Source organism: Apiotrichum porosum (assembly GCF_003942205.1).
Source record: "Apiotrichum porosum strain DSM 27194 chromosome Unknown scaffold_3, whole genome shotgun sequence".
Taxonomy (NCBI): domain Eukaryota; kingdom Fungi; phylum Basidiomycota; class Tremellomycetes; order Trichosporonales; family Trichosporonaceae; genus Apiotrichum; species Apiotrichum porosum.
In genome coordinates, this window is record NW_021167110.1 from 411024 (window position 1) to 432561 (window position 21538).

The 21538-nt window shown below is 60.6% G+C and overlaps 6 protein-coding genes across 6 annotated transcripts; 3 read left to right on the forward strand and 3 right to left on the reverse strand.

The window, feature by feature from the left end:
• Positions 1-275: 275 nt before the first annotated feature.
• EHS24_005753 (uncharacterized protein) lies at positions 276-3263 on the forward strand (the record flags this gene model as incomplete). Its single annotated transcript, XM_028621237.1, has 5 exons — positions 276-1067; positions 1295-1540; positions 1599-2441; positions 2483-2723; positions 2767-3263. The coding sequence occupies 5 exons, from the start codon at positions 276-278 to the stop codon at positions 3261-3263; spliced, it is 2619 nt and encodes an 872-aa protein (XP_028477689.1).
• Positions 3264-5030: 1767 nt separating this feature from the next.
• On the reverse strand, positions 5031-6450 carry EHS24_005754 (uncharacterized protein; the record flags this gene model as incomplete). The annotated part of the gene is made up of 4 exons (XM_028621238.1): positions 5031-5682; positions 5747-6148; positions 6215-6259; positions 6314-6450. The coding sequence occupies 4 exons, from the start codon at positions 6448-6450 to the stop codon at positions 5031-5033; spliced, it is 1236 nt and encodes a 411-aa protein (XP_028477690.1).
• Positions 6451-8617: 2167 nt separating this feature from the next.
• EHS24_005755 (uncharacterized protein) lies at positions 8618-10381 on the reverse strand (the record flags this gene model as incomplete). The annotated part of the gene is made up of 5 exons (XM_028621239.1): positions 8618-9437; positions 9556-9661; positions 9709-9933; positions 9985-10117; positions 10163-10381. 5 exons carry the CDS (start codon positions 10379-10381, stop codon positions 8618-8620), a joined length of 1503 nt encoding a protein of 500 aa, XP_028477691.1.
• A 712-nt stretch (positions 10382-11093) lies between these two features.
• Positions 11094-13549, forward strand: EHS24_005756 (uncharacterized protein; the record flags this gene model as incomplete). The annotated part of the gene is made up of 4 exons (XM_028621240.1): positions 11094-12313; positions 12351-12432; positions 12496-12845; positions 12886-13549. The coding sequence occupies 4 exons, from the start codon at positions 11094-11096 to the stop codon at positions 13547-13549; spliced, it is 2316 nt and encodes a 771-aa protein (XP_028477692.1).
• Positions 13550-14299: 750 nt separating this feature from the next.
• On the forward strand, positions 14300-19298 carry FHL1 (Pre-rRNA-processing protein fhl1; the record flags this gene model as incomplete). The annotated part of the gene is made up of 3 exons (XM_028621241.1): positions 14300-14464; positions 14700-15691; positions 15731-19298. The coding sequence occupies 3 exons, from the start codon at positions 14300-14302 to the stop codon at positions 19296-19298; spliced, it is 4725 nt and encodes a 1574-aa protein (XP_028477693.1).
• A 453-nt stretch (positions 19299-19751) lies between these two features.
• On the reverse strand, positions 19752-21538 carry EHS24_005758 (uncharacterized protein; the record flags this gene model as incomplete). Its single annotated transcript, XM_028621242.1, has 3 exons — positions 19752-20382; positions 20433-21184; positions 21269-21538. 3 exons carry the CDS (start codon positions 21536-21538, stop codon positions 19752-19754), a joined length of 1653 nt encoding a protein of 550 aa, XP_028477694.1.

Below are 21538 nucleotides of genomic sequence, written 5' to 3' on the forward strand. Positions count from 1 at the left end.
CAGTTTCGCCCACCCCTTTGTCATCTGACCCACCACCCCCGGGGGAGACACCACCATCCATCCACACACCATCTCTACTCATTTTCTTTGCATATCCCTATCTCGCCGTCACACCAACACACACATACACCAATCTCATCCCAATCCCACACCTTCCTTCTCGACACATCCTTCTCCCCCCTCCCCCACACACGCCGCCGCTTGCCACCACCCGCGGCCCCGACATGCCCGAATAGCTTGCTGTCAACCCTCCCCCCCCCTCTGTCCCGCATACCATGCCGACGCCAACTAGTCCCACCTCCTCTGGAGCAGGCGCTGGAGGGTCTGCTGCGCAGCCCGCCGCCAGCTCCTCCTCGGCGGCAGCAGCAGCAGGCAGAACCGCCTTCCTCCGCCGCACCCAGGACACGGGAACCACCTCTGCAACGTCGGGACTGACAAGCATGTCGTCCCAGGCGAGCGGCTCGTCATCCATGTCCATGTCGAGCTCGGGATCAGTGTCCATGGCCGGATCCGTGCAGAGCTACAACGGAGCTGCACCGACACCGTTCAACACCTTCTTTGACGAGTATGCGTACGCCGAGACCATGTCCCACCCGGAACCCGAGCTCGAGGCCACCACACCGTCGTTTATGCTGTCCGACTCCCAGGTCGAGGAGGCCATGCCATACAACCCCACCGCGTTCACCCCAGCCGCCACCCTCTCGCCAACAACGTCCCGCTGGGACTCTACCCCGGCAACCCGCGTCTACTCGAACGCGTCGTCCGACTACATTCCCCCTTCGTCGCGCCCCGTTCCAGCACCGCCACAGCTGACAAGTGTCATCTCGCACGACGGCGGCGCCGACCTGTCACCCATCCAGTCGGTCTGCATCGGCTCGTCCATGAGCACCATCCCCGACGAACATCCCAAGCGGTTCACGTCGCGCTTCAGACGCAAGCCGCCACCCACACAGGTCGACCGCGACACCCAACGTCTCCAGCAGCTTGGATACGACGCCGTGCTGGGCCGGTCCTATACGTTCTGGTCAAGCTTTGCAATCGCGTTTGCGAACATTGGATGCCTGCAGGTACGTGTGGACGCGGACGGGTGGATGCGTGGATGCGTGGTCCTCTCCACTGGAAACGAGAAGGATCTGGCGCATAGAGATCCCACGGGCGGGTTCCGGCTCGGAGGACCAGTGTGCCGGGGGGGCGCGCCTGCGGGTGTGCTCCCCACCGTCCCCGAGGCCCGCCGCCGCCGCCGTTTTGGCCATTTTGCCGTGTCCTTTTTTGGTGTGACTGACGCCCCGTACAGGGAACAGTGTTCGCCGTCCCAGGAGCATACAAGTACGGCGGCCCGGCGATGATGCTCGTTGCATGGCCGCTGTCTGCTGTCTTATCCATGGCGCTAGTGCTCACCATGGGCGAGCTAGCGTCTGCGTATCCCGTCGCGGGTGCCATGGCGTCGTGGGCCTGGAAATGCGCACGCGGCGGAGTCGGCGGCGAGCGCTACTGGGGCTGGGTGACAGGCGCGATCGTCCTCGGCGGCCACGTTGGAAACGTTAGTAAAACCTGACCACCCATGGAAGCGAGCGTGTGATGGCTAATGGTTTTAACAGCTCATCCTGTGTACAACGCAAGCCGTCAAGGTCATTACCGGCATGATGGGTCTGGCCTTGGACTATGACCCGGAGCCATGGCAGATGGTCCTGTTCTTCTTTGCGGTCGTGGCGGTCGTCGGCACCGTGGGCAGTACCGCGTTTGGCTCCAGTCCCCGATACTGGATCGGTGCTGGCTCGTTTGGCTTCCTCACGTGGTTTGCGCTGTGTGTTGCCCTCCTTGCCACGGGTGTGCGTAACCGCGACTTTACCCACACCCAGGCCATCTCGACGCATTTCATCAATGGAACCGGCTGGAACTCGAAGGGCCTCGTCTACATTCTTGGATGGCAATATTGCACCATTGCAACCGGCGCCGACGTCTCGGCCCACATGTCCGAGGAGACCCAAAATCCCTCGCGCAATGTCCCCAACGCCATGGTCCTTTCCGTCGCCATGACATACATCCTGGCGTACATTTCCATCATTCTGCTCCTCCTCTCGGTCGACCCCCAAGACGCCGAATACCTCGCTGCCCAGAGTTTCCCCGTGGGCCACATTCTCGCAAAGGCCATCTCGCTCCGGGGATCCATCGCCATGTGCTGTCTCATCCTCCTGGTCATGCTGTTCCAGATGCAGGCTCAGCTCCAGGCCGCGTCCCGTTTCACTTTTGCGCTCGCCCGTGACCGCGCCCTGCCGTTCTCAGACACCATCAAAAAGACAAACAAGGCCAAGCAGCCGTGGGTTGCCAACTGGTTTGTCGTAGGCCTGTGGACGCCATTCGGGTGTCTGCTCGCCGGCGGGACGGGAGTCGTCTACTCGGTCATCACCAGTGGCGCCGCCGCCTTGTCCATGCTCAGTTATGTGAGTTATGCTACTCATGTCAGTCGGCTAACTCTCTTCAGCTGATCCCCGTCGCACTGTACCTGCTGTCCAAGAAGGACTTGCAGAGCGAAGGACGCTCGTTGTGGTCGTTGAGGCGCTGGAGCCGACCTGTGGCCTCTGTCGGGGCCCTCTTTGCCCTCACCCTCGTGGTTGTGCAGTGCTTGCCTAGTCAATACCCGTTCAATCCGACAAACATGAGCTGGTCGTACATTGTGATCTTCGTCACCCTCTTGATATCGTTTGTCATGTGGAAACTTTATGGTGAGCAAATTCGACAAGCCCACACTCGCTGACATGTTCCCAGGCGACGCAAATTATTCTGGCCCAATCAGGGCCCTTACAAAATGGGAGACGGGTGTCGAGATTGACCTCGACACAACCCTGGTGCACTCGACCCGCGGCGCGGGCAACGTGCAGGGCTCCGAGACGTCGCTCAAGCTCGCCGTGACACCGTGTTTCGACGACACGACCGTGCAGACTGTCCAAGTGGCCAGCGCAAGAACCGTCGACACCGTGACGAGCATGGGCGAGTGGGCCCAGGCGTCGTTTAGCAGTGACGGAAGCGGCAGCGGCAGCGGCAGCAGCGGGACGACGAGCACGGCGTCCCCGCGCGACTTTTCGCGCGAGATTGCGCGCTCGCGCTCTGCGACTCAGACGATGGGCCGCGTGCCGGAGGTCGCAGAGGAGGAAGAAGGGGATGGCAGTAGCGTTGCGCTCGTCCCACCACATACGGGACTGGGCGGCACAGGAGCAGGAGGAGCAGGAGGAGGAACAGCAGGAGCAGCAGCAGGAGGCGCATGAGGCGCGCAGGAGCAGGATTGTAATGAGTGGAAAACAGATACAAGTAGTTTTACATAGTCTCTCTCTCTTATCTTTTTTTGTGGTGGCTAGAGTCACGCGGTATGTTGTACTGGACCGCAGGCTTTATCCTATGTACCCTTCACGGAAACGACTACAAGCGACACTGCAGCACAGCGACACGAGTAAACCAAGCAACCCTGCCAGCCAGTCGTACGAGTGGCAGCGCCGTGGCATTACGAGGGCCAAGCGGCCTGGATCCACCCGCGTCTCATTGGAACCATACCGCGCAAAGCCCGTTGGCACGTTTTATGGAACATGCGACGGCTCCGTTCAAGCAAAAGGGAGAGAATCGTTTGGAGACACGGGAGTGCTCGGCTCGGCATGGGTACGGCTTGGGAAGAACATAAACAGCTGACCCAAGTGCACATTGTCTTGTGACGCAGTAGCGGCCCGACTACGTCAACAGCGCGACCGAGTGCTGCACTACACACTCTGTCCCCGCTTTATTCGCCGCAGCGGTGGTAGTGCGTTGACATTTGTTCGCCGCAACAAGGCAACAACGGTTTCCAAAGGAACACCATGGTGGTGGTGGTGGTGGACAAGAGGAGAGGTGCGGCGTGCGGCAATTCCGACCCGGCATAAGCACGTACAGCACGCGACCAAGTTGGGCGCCGGAGCGGCGCTTCCTGGCCCAACGGTTTTGGGCCTGCCTGTATCCTGTGACCTGCAGAGTACGGCTTCGTGGCTCCGTTATGGGTTCTGATTTTTTGTTTTTTGTTTTTTTTTGCCTCGATTCTTTTTTTTCGAATTCGGGACCCACACACACCCTCCTTCCCCTCCTCCCCCCTGCCCTCCTCCGCTCCGGCTTGCCAGTCTGCACATTTGCAGCGTACACCCCGACCAGCGAATCGCCGCGAGCGAAGGCGAGTCAAGGCGAGTCAAGGCGTATCTCGTGTCCCTGTGCGTTTGTGGCACAAGTCCGATCGAACCGGAGCGGCGGGTGGAGGGAAATGGTCCGCCGGCACAGACGGTTAACCGCAGGTCGCCGGCAGTGTGTGCGCAGTAGCCAGTCACTGGCGCCGAGGGGGGGGCAAGGCGGGGGCGCGGGGTAACAGGAAATGCGTAGGGTGGCGGATTGGGTGGCGGATGGACACAGGGGTGGACAAGGGTGTGTGAGGTGGACACAGGGTATTACAGAGGTGGACGGTCCGGGGCAAAAAAGGGCATATGCTGGTGGTGCCCGCATATCCCAAACCATGTATAGTAAAGAGCTTAGCTTTTGCGGCCCACTTGAATACAGATTGCCGGGGGGCTCTGGTGTATTCGAGTACGCCGTGCCGGGTGGTTGCGTGTGCGTGTGCGTGTGCGTGTGTGTTCGGCATTGGCATTGTCTTGGCTGTCCACGAGGTGGGCTGCCGGCTTGCATGGCGTGAGAGGGGGCTTGGAGCTCGCAAAACTGGGCGCTTGCGCGCTTGCTTTGCGTCGAGCCTAGCGAGCACTGAGCAGAGCCGTCCACAACGTGACGTTGGCCCGCACAGTGGACGGACGCGATAGGAGATAGCAAGGAGGAAGACGTAGGCCGGCGGCAAGCATCAGCAACGTCCATGCTTCTGCAAGTCTGCGCCATTGTTGTGGCGCTTTTGTTGCTGGCTGCCTCGGCCAAGCTCCGGCCAGAAGAACACACGAGCACCAGCAAGTAAGAAACCAAAATATACAGAAATTAATACACGTTATGCCCCGAGTGTCCCCTTCGTGCGTCGTGGTCGCCTACAGCATGGCCAGCAGCAATCCCAACCCCCACACCAGCGCCGCGGGAACGAGGTGCAGTCCACCGCTGACCTTTGCATTGTTCGTTCCAGCCGTGGCCCCCGGGGTCGCTGCTGCGCCCGCCACCGATGCGACGTTGACGGCCGAGTTGAGGCTTGCGAGGCCGACGCTCTGTGCCGAGCCGTCGTCGTTCGACTTGAAACTCGTGTACACGCTCTTGATGAACGGCGTGCCCAGCACCCACGACCGGCCGCCCAGCATGTCGCTGGTGTCCCTCGCCACGACGGCACCCGTGCACTGTCCGCTCTTGCCCTTGACGAGGTCGCTGCTGGAGATGGGGAACGACACGCCACCGATCTTGAACTCTGCCTGGATGTCGTCGCACGGGACCGTGTATGTGCCGTTGGCACCTTGCTGCGAGCCCTTGATCTGGTCGTAGAACGCTGCCACAGCGCCGGGCTCGCCGTAGATGACCGACACGCCCGGGTCGATCATGGCGATATGGTCCATGAGGTTGGTCGACCGGCCCGCAATGCTAAACTCTTGCAGGGGGACGATCCAGGTAGCGCCGTTCCAACCCCATGCGAGGCGCGAGACGTTGACGACGGGGACGTATGTGAGCGAGCCAGAGTACTTTGACGTATCTGTCCCACTGGGCAGGAGAGTCAGCATTGTCTACATCTGGGGTGTTTGTTTGTTTACACACTGCCACTCACCCAAGAGTCATTCCACTGCCCAGGCCACTGAGATACAGCCCAAACTCCCTCACCGCCCAGCTCGCAGCCAGGTCGCTCCAGAGCGGGGTCCCGAGCTGCGGTGCGGCCCCGAACCCCATCACACCGGCGATGGACGTGTCCTTGACGCCTGGGAATGGGCCTTCCACCAGCCCAAATGACTGGGAAGTCGTCACACCAGCCACCGTCACCCTGTCTGTGGAATTGGTGCCGGTCGCTGTGCCGACAACAGTCACAAACGTCGCCGTTTCCGCTGGTGTCGTGCCGTTTGCGCCGTGGGAGACGAACGAGGACGACTTGGACGACTGGAAGGACGCGCCGGTCCGCAGCCACAGGTCGCTGACGCCCGTGCTGACGATGACAGCAACGTTCTGTGGGGGGGTGCTGTCGGCGTGTCAGCTGGCTTGTACGGGGCATCTGTAGCTGGCAGAGAGAGAGGCAGAGACGTACCCGATGATGAATGGGATCGAGTACAGGTCCGAGGCAGCGGACAGCCTGATGTTACGTTTGTCAGCAACGCTCGTCGCACCACCTCTCGTGCCGACCCACCGCAGGGAGCTGTCCTCACGGCTGACAAGGCCGGGACTGTGGTCGACGTGGTGTCGAAGCTCAATGTGGACGGGGCCAGCAGTCGTTGGAACTGCGGCTGCGCCAGTGGCGAGCGCGAGGAGGAGTGCCGTGAGCATTATAGACGGTGAACAGGTTGCAGTAAGTGCCAGTGTGTGTCGCTGAAATAGTTGTTTATGTGGGGACCTCCAGGCGCCAAGCAACACCCACTCTTCTATTATTGCGAACAGAGGGTCGCGGCCACACAGAGCTCAGAGTCTACCAGCGGCCACGACCGAGACAGACCCCGGAAAAGGGGAGTGCGACTGTTTGTGTTGTGATGCTATGCATGTCGTACCAGGCACAACAACACAGCTAACACAGCCCGCGCGGGCCAGCAGACATCTGCCCAGGCCCAGCCCAGCTAGCAGCTCCTGGGCAGCTGCCGGCCTCGTGTTGCACGCCTCGATCCTCCGCGGAGGAGACGCGGATGGCAAAGGCATGAGTAAATGAGACAAAGGGGGGAATGCATCCCGTTGCCCGGAATCTTCGGTGTACGGTGGTTGTTGACGCGCCAATGCCGCGTGTAAGGCACAAGGGCCACACGGTGGGAGAATCAACGAACCCGCGAAACCCATCGGACGGTCTCTTTTCATCGCGTCGTCGTCGTATCCATCGAGGTAAAGCGAGCAAGCCGACATTCTCTGCATTCTCTCTGGGCATATGTGGCGTCTGCAAACACCATTCACCAAGTCGACGCCGCGCTCCATGTCCGGCCAGAGTCCTTGGACGTGGCGCAGCACAGAGCCCGCCATCCGCATTCAGTTATCATTTCGATCCAGAGCGTCAGATCCGCTTCTCAGACGCGTACTCCCGTACTCCATACAGCCTCAGCTCCCAGGATGACTGACAGCGGTACAGCGGATGACCCCTGGCAAAGCCACAGCGTTAAAGGAGCGGAGTATGAATCACAGGAGGACGCAAGCACAGGAGTCACAGGGGCCGAGTGTCGTGTGTACAAAGTGCCAGTCCATGTTCAACGCTCAAACTCACATTGCGACATGTGTACCTGCCAGCCTGCACAATGGGCCAACCAACCCCCATTATCGCCATGCATGTCAGCCCTGTGTGATGCTAGACCGCAGGTCCGCCGCAAGTCGTGAAGGTACTGTGGTGTCCAAACGTGCACACATGTCAGATGGCTAGCTGGCCGGTTGTGCCGAGGGCAATGTGTCTTCTCAGCGACATTCACAGGAGCTGTCGAGCTCAACGACTGTCTTGTGACATCATAGTGTTCATGACGCTTCGAATTCCGGAACCCCAGTTCCTAAGGTTCTGAGGTTCCCCTACAAGCACGAGGCCATGCACGACAAGCACGGTGTCCGGGAAGGGAGGCTTCCCACAGCCATGGGGTCGTTACTGTCCTATATGGGTCAGCCATGACGTGAAGCACACTCCACAAGCCACTACCCAGAAGTCCACCATCTTATCTGGTGCAGCACCCTTGATAGACATTGAATCGCATCATGACGGCGAACCCATCATTACATTTGTTTCGGGTACTGCACTGACAGTACAACGTTCGAGATTGGGAAGCATTTTGAACGCCACATGAGTGCCGCATTCGTTGTCAAAGTGGACAGGAACCCGGTCGAGTGAGTAAGTACTAGCTGGCGAGGGTACCTGGTCGACTGAAATAGAGCGCACCGGCAGTATGTGGGCGCGCCACACCGCATGGGAAACCAGTCCCATTACCCCGGGCACACTTGCGGCACGTCACTGGATCACTGGAGCAAGCTGGGCCCGTGCTATGGACTTTGCGGAACTGGACGTCGCATTATCCTTGCCCCTCTGGCGACAGTTCCGCTGGAGCTCCGTAACTGGAAACCATACTGCACTGGTATCTCATATGCTAGCTGAAGTTAAGATCTGGGACCTAGTTGCGCTGTAGCCCTAGAACAAAGCTTTCACTTGAAGGGGACGATGGGCTCAACCATCTCAAACCCTGGGGACTCTGCAGTCGAGTTTGGCGATTTGGGTGTTTCGAATGGTCTCGGCGAGCTTCATGTGCTCGATGTGGGACGTCAACGCCATATGGTCTGTGGCCAAAGCTAATGCGTGCCTACACATCCGAACGTCATTGCAGAACGCACGTTCAACAAACGAGTCTGGGGCTTAGTGTCACATACATATTCCAGACAATATCAAAACTACAATGACTGTGTGCGCTACGATGGGCGCTGGTCTAGCCCTTCAAGCGGCACGCAATTCCACTGGATCTTTCTCTCTCCCTCATATCAAGTCTGACTACTTGTAACGGAAGTGCTCGCAGCCCTCAAGCACAACCTCGCCCCGATCGGCCTTGCGGTTCTGCCACTTGAACCAGACCACGAGGAGGAGCGCACACACGCAAGTAAACACGTTCAAGCCAATGGTGAGGAAGATGCCGGTGGGGTATCCGTGCTTTGCCTCCTTCTCGAGGAACGAGACGCTGGCGATGATGCCGCCGATACTTCCCCAGGCGACGACAAAGGCCGAGGTGAACGCACGCTTGGACTGGGAACGGATCGTAGTCTGGGCCCACGAGGTGATGAGAGGAATGTTGGACTGGCAGCCGCCGGTCGCGAGGAAGACGCCTGCGTAGCGGGCCGCAACGTGGTTGTTACCCAGCTGGGAGAACATGCACGTGCCAACGACGATCAGGACGCAGTTGAACGCCACGAGCTGCCCACGCCAGCCATACCGGTCGGAAAGCTTGGCCAGGATGACTGCAGGAATGATGCACCAAAAGTTTGGCGGGGCCACGAGGACTTGGGACATTTTGTTGTCGAAGCCCATGGACGCGAGAATGACAGGCAGGAAATAGGCCAGAGCGTAAACCGAGACGGCGGATGATCCGAAGAAGATTCCAAACAGCCAGATACGAGGCTCACAAAGGTACTTGATACACTTGCGGAGAGTCAGAGCGTCGTGCTCCGAGTCGCGGCGGTCGCGCTCGATACGTGACAGGACAATCTCACGTTGTTCGGGGTTGAGGAAGGTGGCCTTGTCGGGGAAGTCGACAATGAGGAGGATGGCCACGATACCGACTGCACATGTGAGGACACCGTAGATGATGAAGATCCACCTGGGCCGGTCAGCGGTGCTCCAGATAAGCTACATAGGAATCAATCGTGGCTGGACAGAGAAGACCGCCAGAGCGGTGGCAATCTGAGCGCGCTGCTGGGCCAGCATGTAGGACTCACTGCCAACCATGGTATCCGCTCTTCATGTGTAGGTGGCTAATGCCCCAAGAGAGGATGGGGCTGACGGAGGTGACAAAGAGGGCACCCTGGAAGAAGTAGGTCATCCCTGGAAGGCTTCAGCTACAACTGAACAGCCATGCACAAGCAACGCACGAGACGCCATCTTGGACCGCGGGTACCAGCACGCAATCAGGTAGACGCTGCCTGGGAACAATGTCGCCTCGAAGACGCCGAGCAGAGCACGCAGTCCTGCAAGCGTTTGCCAGTTTGTCACAAAGCCCATGGACAGCATGACCACACCCCAAGCAATGGTCGCACCACCGAGCCAGATACGAGCACCAAAGGCGCGGAGTCCAATTTGAGACGGGATTTCGAGACCTAAGAGACATGTTTTAGCAAGGCACATTAACAAGATCAGTACCGGCTCACAGATATAGGGGATGAAGAAGGCTAGCGTGACGATGCTGTACCGGTTACCAATCTTGAGGCCGAGGTCAATGTTCATCTGTCCACTATTGGCCGCTCGAGCCAAGGACACGTTGGCACGGTCCATGGTGGATGCCTCCAGGTCAGTGTTTCGACGTCAGAGTATAATGAGTCCACTTACAGTGTACATGGCTGCAAGCACAGGGATCAAACGCCAGTCGACCTTGCGCATCGTGCGCGCCACTGCCTTTGGATCCCATCCGGCATCGATGTCGTCGTCGTCGCCAGAACCTGAGCTCGACTGGGATTCGAGGTCGGTGTCGACATTCTCGAGCTGCTTCACCTGGACGACTTCCTCCTTGTCGCTAACGTCCTCACTGGAGCTGGTGTGCGAGAGCATGGTGTTGGGCTTGTCGGTCGCTGGAGTACATTTTGAAGACCGAAGTAAGACCTGCCACTTTATACCAAAGTTGAACCGGAACAGCCGGAGCCTTGGTGACAAGGAATGTGTTTTCGGTTCTTCGCCTTGTAATCGTAATCTGGTTACACACTATCCGCGAGCCGCGACCAGCCTAGCCTTCCGTGTTCCATGTTGCTGTGTAGGCACAATTCTCGGGTTCTGCAGATTACATTTTACCTTGTGATTGCGGGATCGTGGTCAATAGATCGTTTTGCCAAGCCACGCGATGCGGGAAAGCACATTCCAAGCCCAGAGATCCACAGAGCTCCAAGGCCTTCCCGTCGTCTCAGGCGGGCAAGACGTTGAGCACCGTACTACTGTCGATCACAGCTATTTCCGGCGAGGGCTTCGTAGGTTGTATCACTTATCGTAAATGAGTCATACACCGGGGAGGGCAATAGCAGCTTGTGGCCTTGTGGAGTGGATACATGGTGCGGACAGTGACGATCATGACGACGCGATAAGGCTTGGGGGCCTGAATTTTCACCATTGGTGTTTATGTAGTGCCCCCGTTTAGTGTCACGTGATGCACCTTTCATGTTGACGCCCGACGCGCCCGAATCCGGCAGAGGCTGAGGAGACGTGACTGGACCTCCACTTGCACCTTCAAAACAACAATCTTTCTCTCAATCCATATCCACAACCGGTCCGCATGGAGTACAACGACGTGCACTCGTCGTCCTCGCGGGCCTCGACGCCTCCAAGACGTCCCGGTTACCGCCAAGGCGCCCTCCCAGCACTCCCACAACAAGCCCGCAAGAAGCGAGAAACGGAGAAGAACGCGCCCCTGTTGAGCTCTGGTACGGCCAGTGGGAAGAGGAAGGACATTCGCGCACCAGACGTCACACCCAAGAAAAGTCGACCTAGCTCGTCCAAGAGAATACCGCCTCCAGAAGAGTCGTCGTCGCCTGATATGGGCATTATCAGCGCACTCCGGAAACACCCAGCTGCAGCCGCAGGGAAGGGCAAGGCCAAGGCGAAGGACCCACTGGACGTTATTTCATCCACACGAACGGCACGGCCTACAGTCCAGATGTCCAAGTCGAAGCAACTATCCCAGGAGCCCCGCAAAGACGGCACTCGTGGCGACCCTGGCCGCATGAAGGGCTCTGCATTCGACAAGGTACAGGAAACTCTTCGCAAAGCTCCCACGACTCCCGAGCGGCGGCGGCGTTTGACTCCCTCCTCCTCGCCAGATCCCATTGACTCGCTAGATGGGGGCAGTGGCCACGACGACGACGACGACGATGACGATGAGGTGCTGTCCCGCCCTACAGTCCTCGGGTCGCGACAGGACAATGTCGACAGGCCAAGGAAGGCAGTGGTTGACTTGACCTACGACTCGTCCGTCAAGACTCCCACCAAGGCCAAGAAGACCATCTCGCGGACTCGGTCGGTGATCAGCGTCGCAACGGACGATGACGTAACGCCAAAGGCGACAGGATCGTGGCGCGACACGAAGATTTCGAAGAAGTTTGACCAGCCAAAACCCGAACGCGACCGTCAGAAAGCAGAGACAAACGAACACGATCAAAAGGCGGCTCGGAAGCGCGGCGACCCAGTCCAGAAGCACAAGATTGACAAGGCGCCTTCTGGTAACGAATACTTCCAAACTCTTTCCTTGAAGTTGCCCGAGGACAAGCAGAAAGCACTCGACGAGGACAAGGAGGAGAAGGATCAACAGGATCGCCGGCTGGATTACGAGTCGAAGCAAAAGGTCGAGGAGATGCGCAAGAAGGGCAAGGCGGTATCCGCCGACGCCAACAGCTTCTTCAGCGCCATCGGTCCGTCACTGTCCCAGGAATCACGAACGGAGCGCAGGAAGGCAAAGGAGGAGGAGCGAATCACGGCAAAACTCAAGGAGGCCACTTCGTGAGTGGCATGGTCCGAGGCGTGTTGCTGACGGCAGGTACCGCTTTGAAGGAGACGAGACTTATCGAACCCCTACCAAACCCGCCAACGCCTTTTGCGATACCAGCAACCTCTGTCCTGTGAGTTGTATAGTCATCTGGCAGATGCTAACCTCGCAGTACTGCTCCGAGCCCATGCCAAAGCACCCCTCGCCCGACCTTGTTGACCTCCGCTCCCACCTCGAGGACACTGTGGCTGGACGACCCGAGTGGCACCAGACGATTGATTTCTGTGGACTCCACCGCGCGGAGGCGACTACTATCCCATTCGGCCTGCAGACAGGTTACCCACCCAAGATCGACTTTGAGAGGCTTGATCGCCGTCTTGAGACTGGCTTTGTTCGCTCCCGCCTGCGCCGTGTCCTCCACAAGCCTCACCTGTCCAAGTTTTTCCGCCGAGCTGCTCGCGAGATCGAGGACATGGGCATTGCTGCGTGGCGTGACGTGTCATACCAGTCGTCTGACAAGGTGCTGTCCGTGTCAAGCCCTGGATAGTGAGTTGCAGCGTCTGTGGCGACAGGAACTGACACTCAGTTATGGCGAAGTCGGCGGCGCTATCATGATTCAGCATTTCCAGCACCTCGTCAAGTGGGGCCACCTTCCTTCCCTGCAGACCACCGCTGTCCACCCACTCTCGGTCAGCGACTTTATCATTACGGTACTCGTGCCCGAGGCGGCCGTGTTACTCATTATGGAGGACAAAGGGTGGACTGGGGAACAGTGCCGGGGCGACTCGTGGGACAAGGCACGCGCCGTTGCCATGGAGCTACGCACTGCCAGCGCCCAGTTTGGCCGCTGGCGCTACCGAGAAAAGGGAATTGAGGGCAAGAAAGTGCTGAGGCAGCTGGAGCGTGGTGCTGCACGGAAGCGCAAGAGGCTCGAGGAGGAGCGCGAGATGGACGAGCAGAACCTCCTTCGTCGGATCGACGACGACAAGCAATCGGCTCGGCGTGCGGTTGATGTCGAGACGATTGTTATTGTCAGCACGGATACACCCGACCCCAGCGACTATGGCGAGGATGACGACTGGACCGAGGAGGCCATGGCAGTGGCGACCAGAGTCGAGACGAGCACAAAGTCGACCCGCCTCACTGAATCCCGCCACCAGGGCCACTCGTCCACCAGCAGCTTTGGCGACTGGGACGACGACTTTGCAATCGCGGCTGTGAATTTTGACGCATCGTCTCACCAAGTGTAAAACATAGCACAGTACCAGTGTGTGTGTGTGTAGATCAAACCCTTGACCGTTGACTTTTGTACCATAAAACCATAGCATATCGTGCACTTTTCTGCACTACGTCATGTCTCATGCCTCTTCAACAGTTCCCTTCGCGCTAACTTTTCAACAACAACAGACCGCCCGGCCGGAGCCGGCGAGCCGAAGCCAGGGTAATGTGCAGAGCGGGGACACGGCTGGGCGGGTGGACCCGATGGTGGACTGGTGGTTGCTAAATGGGATTAGAAGGCCATAGTAATGGCCGTGGGTGACGGAGGCAAAATTTCTTAGCAATTTTTTCCCTTAGCGGGAGCAGGCTGTGGGGGAGGTTGGCCGCGGTACAGAGCTTCTCGGGCGGCGGGGCAGAGGGCCACAGCCATGATGTGCCTCCTGGTGGGTCTGTTGTTACCAGCTCGCAATCTTGAAAGCTTGAACTCTCAACAACCCCCCTCACACAACCACCACGTTCCAACGGCCCATCCCCGTCCACCCATCCCCGTACACGTCGCCTCGAGTAGGCCCACATCTAGCGAGCGCACTACCCACCCCCGCTCGCATCCTACTCCGTCGCCACCTCCGCGGCTCCGCTTGCCACGCCCCTCAGCACAGGCAGGCCCAGCCCCCCAACCAACTTTGTCCCGTCCGACGATTGCTCCGGCCTTCCCACTCCCCCCCTTCTTAGTGCCCCCTCGCCCGCAATAGAGCGCGCGGCGAGGAGGCCCCCCGCAGCCCATGTCGGGCCCATGGCAGCCACCGGCGCCGAGCCTCGCCGCCCTGCCCGTCGACACGACCAAGACTGAGCCAAAGCCTGCCTACTACAAGCTCCAGTTCGGAGACGACGTTACAGGCTTTAGTTATTATGTCCGGACGCTCAGCGTTGTGATCGGACGCAGCGTCGTGAGTGTTTGTGCTACCTACCGTCTGTCCTCGGACCGTCTCGGCCCCCATGTCCCAACTGTTGCTCGCTGTCAGGGGTGGCGGCGCAGACACATGTCCTGGCCAGGAATTCAGTGACGCGCGCCGTCCAACTAGGTCGCGTCACATTCTGGCGTCACCTGTCGGCGGGCACCCCGACATGACGCCCCCCATATGCGTCTCGTTACACCATTGATGGTCGTACTGACATGCGCAGGATCGCAATGCTTCACATCCTCCACCAGTGCCCGCGCTCCCGCCTCCACTTCCGTTCGACGACAACCCCTTCCGCGTCAGCATCCTCGGCGGCACACCGCCGCTCAACGAACCATCCCCAAAATCTGGCGTCAATGGCGGCAGCGATGGTGGTGTTGGCGCAGAGCACCACCTCTCCTCATTATATCATGGCGAGACCATTGATGTCCCGGACGAGTTTGCGTCGCAACTGCAAGGTGGCGGCGTGGATGAAGGTGTGGGAGCGGGAGGGTTTGACGCTGGTGACGAAGGTGCCGTGCAGTCCCCGTTTGACAACGTCGCATTGGGAACGCCAGCCAATCTCGAAGCACCACCACCAACAACAACAGATCTGTCGGCCGAGCCTGTCGTGAAGATGGAGGAGCAGGAGCAGCAGGAGCAGCAGGACATTGAGATGGCCATGTCGTACGGCGACGGTCTTGATGTCGACGTCAAGCCCGACCTGGACGCCCTCGCCGGTCTCGACGACTTCAACCTCTTTGCAGAGAGTGAGCACCTGAGCTCGGGTATACACTCCCTTGAAGGGTCAGTGGAAGTTGAGGCTACTGTCGAGTCTGTCATGGGCGAGGCTACCTTTGACGCCGATGGCACTGTCTTCTCTGCGGCGGCGTCCATGGACATTTCCGCCGCTCCATCTGTCGCTCCATCCGCCCCCGAGTCTGCCGCCGTCTCGGTCAAAGCTACTCCCGAGGCTGAGACTGCCGTCAAGATCGAGGACGAGTCTTCTACTGCGGCCCCTCCAGCTCCTCCCCCTCCGCCCATGAAGTGGGCTCAGTCGTCGCTCGAGCACGTGGACATTGACCTGGGCTCACTCAAGTCCGTGTCCCGTAACCACGCCAAGATCGAGTACCGCTCCGACCTCGGCCAATTCTGTCTCGAGATCTTTGGACGTAACGGCGCCTGGGTCGATGACCGCTACTATGTCAAGGGCACGATTGTTCCTTTGAGCCAAGGGTGAGCTAGACAATCCTCGATCCAGCTAACAGTTTCCAGATCCCAGATCCAAATTGCCACCCGCATCTTCTCGTTCATCCTCCCTCCCTCCCCCGAGTCGTCTCCTTCGTACGCCCAGGCCCCTCTCGACATTGGCGAGGGGAGCTACGAACAACTTCCCTACCCTTACAACCTTCCTCCCGACCAGGTCGGCTATGCTGAATTTTTCGGCGAGCCCGGACCGGGACCCGCATCCGCAGCCACCATGGCCGCAAGAGTACCCGCGTTCAACGCCTTCTCTGCTACCGACACCTACGACCTCGGTGACGGTGGTAACGGTTTCGCCGACCACGAGTGGGCCGACGAATGGGGATCTGGCAGCGGCAGTGACGCCAGCAGCGACGAGGAGGACGACGACGACGACGACGAGGAACAGCCTGTGCGCCGGAGACCCATCATCAAGTTGCGTGCGCGGCGCGTGCAAGATGAAGACTCGGAGCTGTCGTCACTCTCCAGCGAGGGAGAACGTGAACAACCAGTACCCGCAAAGGGGAAGAAGGCCAAGAAGAAGGAGGCCAAAGACGACGTGTCTCGCATCAAGGTTGAACGCACCGAGTCCGGTACGAGCACACCTGGTGCGGTGGGAGGCAAAGCGCCCATCAAGGCGACCAAGGTCGCCGGCAAAGCGTTCAAGTCACCCGCACTCGCGTCCAAGCAGCCGACCAAGTCTAGCAAAAAGAAGAAGGTCAAGGCCGAAGACGCGATGGACATTGACGAGTTTGATGTCGACAGTGTCGAGCCAGAGGAAGCACCACCTGTGGTCACGACGCCCAAGAAAAAGAAGGTCAAAGAGGAAGTCAAGTCGGAGGACAAGCCAAAGAAGAAAAAGGAGAAGAAGTTACCTCCTCCTGTCACTCTGGCGATTCCAACAGCGGCACTCATCAAGCCACAGCCAGCACCACAGCCCGCTGCTCCTCCCACTCTGGCCGCGGCGGCGACTGCTCCTCCCACACTCGCTGCTGCTGCCACAGTTCCTCCTCCAGAGCCAGCTGCACCGACCCTTGCGGAGGCCATGGCGACTACGCCTGCACCAGTGTTGCCTCCTCCAGAGCCTGTTGTGCCACCTGTTCGTGTTCCAACCCTCCTCGAGGCAGCTGGCATCGTCGCCCCGCCCTCTCCCATCCAGCTTGCTCTCCCCCCAGGCGCGACGGCCCCACGACCACCGGCCCCAGTTGCGGCCCCGGTGACGCTGGCGATCCCAACTCCGGCCCCTCTTCCCGTCCCGGCACTTGCCGCCGTTGCCCTACCCCCAAGCGCGACCACAACAGCGACCCCTTCGCCGACACTGGCTGCTGCGGCAGTCCCAGTGGCCCATCCCCCTCCGCAGGTTCCCGGGCAGATTGTTCAGCAGATTCCTGGGCAGATTCCTGGACAGATTCCAGGACAGATTCCGGGACAAGTCCCACTACAGACGATTCCCGGCCAACCCGGACACCCGAACCGCCCTCAGCCCATTGCGCTCACCCGTGGCAACCCGCCCCACCAGTCTGGCGAGAATGGCCCGCCCAAGCCGTACTACATCTCGGAGCTCATCGAGAACCCGAACCGCTCGGGCCACATTCTCTGCTCTGTGCCCATTCCTCCTTCCGGGGCTGGCCCTCGCCCGCCGCCACAACAGGTGCTCGGTCTCGATGGCCAGTCGTTCATCGGCCCGCCGCCGCTCAAGCCCACCGCGACTTTTGCGACAATCATTCACCGTGCCCTCGTCAACTTGCCGCGTGGCCGTGGTACGCTAGGCGAAGTGTGCAACTGGGTCGCAGGCGAGTGGGAATGGTTCCGACTGAACCCCGAGGCAGGCTGGCAAAACTCTATCCGCCACAACCTGTCACTGAACAAGGCGTTCTTAAAAGTGCCACGTATCCCCGAGGACGACCCCGAGAGCAAAGGTTCCGTGTGGATTCTCGACCCCGAGGAGGGCCCGCTTTTCGAGGAGAAGCAGCGCCGCGACGCTCTCAAGTCCGAGGGCAAGGCCAAGAATGCCGAGGAGAAGCGCATGAAGGAACGTCTCAAGGCCGAGGAGCGCAACCGCAAGCAGCGCGAGCGCGAGATGCAAATGGCCGAGGCAGCGCGCACCCAGCATCACATGATGGGGATGGGTCGCGGCATGCCTGCTGTCCGCCCCGTCGCCCGGCCACCCACAACGACAGTCCCCAGCGCCAACCGCGGCGTATTAGGACCCAAGCAGAAGATTGTGGTTGTCATCAAGCCCGTGACACCGGCTCTCCGCGCCACGTCCGTTATTGACAAGACGGACGTGTCTGGCGCACCGCTTCCCTTTGTGTGTGACGGCACAACTCTTGTCCTCGATCAGCAAACGTTTGGACACCTTACAACGGATATTGTCGACAAGCTGCAGCTCCTTGGGGCCGCCGGTGCCGTCGACGTTCTGTCGGCGTGGGTCGTCAACAAGAACAAGCAGCAGGCCCAAAAGGCCGCGGCAGCCAAGGCCGCCGCAGCCGCAGGCAAGCCTGGCGTCCCCGGTGCCATGGGTGTGCGACCCGGTGCACCTGTCGGTGTTCGTCCTCCCGTCCGCCCGCCCGTCGCCACACCCGGCGCTCCCGGCGTAGCCACAGCCGTCCCCAAACCCGGCGTCGGGACGCCCGTTGCTCCAGGCGCCAAACCAGTCGGCAAGCTGCCTGGACCCGCACCCCCAGGCGCCAACCTCACAACGGTCATCAGCATGATTGCAGAGGTAGCCAAGGCCCGTGGCGACGTCAACACGGTGGGACCCAACGCCGGTGCGCTCCTGCGCTACATCCGTGTCGTCGGCCAGAAGATGGACCTGCGCGTCGCAGAGCATATTTGGGCCACAGGCCAGATCCCTGCTGGCAAGGTGCCCCAGGTTAATGGCAAGCCTGGCGTGCCCGGTGCGCCGGCCGCGAATGGCGCGGTTCGTCCTCCAGCTGTTGCTCCGGGTGCTGCCCCTGCGGCTCCCGCTGCTGTTGCTGCTGCTCCTGCGGCTCCCGTGGCTCCTGCGGCTCCAGGTACTGCTCCTGGTACTGCTCCTGCTGCTACCCCTGCGGCTCCTGCTGGTCAACCAATCTCTTCGGCGCCGACCGCTGCTGCACCGGCTGGTCCTCCGGCCACTCCTGGTCCAGCTGTCGCGACAGCGGGTGTCAAGCGCAAGCTCGAAGACGGACCAGGTGCGCCTCCGACCCCGACCCCGGCCCCAACTCAGCCTGCTGCTGCTCCTGCCCAGCCCGCTGCTGCTGTTCCTCAGCCTCCGGCCACGCCCGCTCAGCCGGTTGCTGCCCCAGCTCCCGCCGCCGCCGCCGTCCCAACTCAGCCGGCGGCCACTCCAGCGCCCGTCGTCGCAGCCCCTGCTCCAGCTGCTCCCACCCAACCACCAGCACCGGCACAACCTACTCTTGCTCCCCCACCTGCCGCTGCTGTTGCCCCTGCCCCCCAACCTGTCGCTGCCCCTCCTGCCTCCGCCCCCGCCCCCGCCCCTACGCCCGCCCAAGCTCCAGCCCCCACCCCAGCTCCTGCGGCTGCCCCCGTCTCTCTCGCCGTTGCCGAGGCCGAGCCAGAGGCCAAGAGGCAGCGCGTGGAGGCGCCCTCGTCATAGTTGTATTGCCACCTGCTCATGCGTATGGGCGGTGAGCTCACGCAGTTTTATCCTCCGTAGCGTGATTATGCTACGTTTAGCTACAGTCTGAGAATGGTTGTTTGGTTCTGGCCCATGGAGCGCTCTTGGCACTGTGGCCAACACTGACGACAGGATCTGGTCACAAACCGCGCGAGGATTGTAGCGATCCCATTCCGCAGTCGGTCCCCCCGTCAGATCTCGCCAGCATTCCTCACCTCCCCCATTAGCTTGCACGTACTCGACGAGCGACGATACACCAGCAACGCATTGTTTGTTTCATTACTTTGTTACACACATTGTTTCAGTCCGTAGACTAGTCTAGGAAAACTGCGGTCTCGGTCTACAGATCTAATAGGTGCTTGGATTCTCTCTCTCTCTCACGTCGTTCGTTGTTCACGTTTTCAAACTTGGGGGGCCACCGTTCTGCTGTCCTCAAAGCTGTGCGGCCTCGACGGCGCGGACAATGTCTGCCTGGAGGTCACGCACGTCCTCGATGCCGACCGACAGGCGGATGAGCTCGTCTGTGATGCCGAGCTGGGCGCGGGCCTCGGCACTGACGCTCGCGTGGGTCATGACGCTGGGCAGCTCGGCGAGGGACTCGACGCCGCCGAGCGACTCGGCGAGGGTGAACACCTCGAGCGCGGCGAGGAACTTGGACGACGTGTCGACGGCGGCGCGCGCCGCCGCCAGCCGCTGCGTGTCGAGGATGAACGACACCATGCCGCCGTAGGGAAAGCCCGAGGCGGCCGTGTATCCGCCCTCGATGAGCTTGTCTTTCGCGACGGGCGAGAGCTGGCGCCATGCGAGCTCGCGCACGGCCGTGCGCTCCTTGCCCTCCAGACCCGGGTACATGACTTTCTTGACCCACGGCTGGGCCTGGAGCCAGCGCGCAATGGCCAGCGCGTTGGTGCCGTGCTGGACCATGCGGAGGGCGAGGGTCTTGGCGCCGCGCTGCGCCAGCCACGAGTCGTGGGAACCGGGCACGGCGCCGCCGGCATTCTGATAGAAGCGGAGCTTGGCGAGCACGTCCTCGTGCGGCGTGACGAGCACGCCCATGATGACGCTGTGGGGGGTCAGCTCGAGACATCTTCACAGTCACACATCTGGACTCACTCCGAGTGGCCGTTGAGGTACTTTGTGACCGAGTGCACGACAATGTCGGCGCCGAGGCGCAGCGGCTGCTGGTAGTATGGGCTGAGGAAGGTGTTGTCGACGACCACGAGGGCGCCGTGGGCGTGCGCGACGCGCGCGACGAGCGCGACGTCAATCATCGACAAGGTCGGGTTCGTCGGCGTCTCGACCCACACGAGCTTGGTCTCGGGCGTAAACGCCGCGTCGAGGGTGGCCTGGATGCCGGCGCTGTCGGCCTTCTCCACGCCGTCCGGGATGGAAATGTGCACAAACGACGTCTTGATGCCCTGCGTCGCGGCCACCTTGGTAAAGTAGCGGTACGTGCCGCCGTACACGTCGCCGACGGACACAATGTGCGAGCCCTGCGGGACGAGCGAGGTCACAATCGCCTGCGTGACTGCCGAGCCGGACGCAAAGGCCAGCGCGGGCGGAAGAGCGCCGCCCGAAGCGCTGACGGGCTGGAGGGGAGTCGGGAGCTCAAGCGATGCAATGAGGGTCTCGAATGCGAGGCGGTTGGGGTTGAGCGAGCGTGTGTACTCGAAGCCCTGCGGACGGGTTAGTGCTGGGGAGATGGGATTTTGCCACATGCCGATTGCGGAGATCCTGGGGTGCACACACACGCAGATCCGCAGCATGCTTAACAACAGTTCGGCGTCTGAAACGGGTTCGCTCCCACTCTCTTCTTTGGGGGCACGCCATTCCATCCCCGCCATGGCGTGCTCGATGCACAAGATCTGGTGCACGCACAGCATCCACCCCTCACGCCGGTCGAGCTCCGAGCTCCGGCCGGCCCACGAGCAGCTCCATCTCCAGCTCACCTTGTGCACGCCGACGGCGCTCTGCTTGTATGTCGTCGACAGGCTGATGGGCGGGATGACGGCGCCGGTCTCGTCACTGGCCTCGGAGCCGGCGTGGACCAGGCGCGTGCCAAAGTGGTACTCGGCGCCGGGGGTCGGGGCGGCCGTGTGTGGGTGGCTCTCGGCTTTGGCGAAGCGCGCGGCGGCGCTCAGCGGCTTGCCGTTGCCGTTGCTGTGGCCGTTGACGCCGTTGGTGTGCGAGCTGTTCGAGCTCGTAGGGGAGGCCGACAT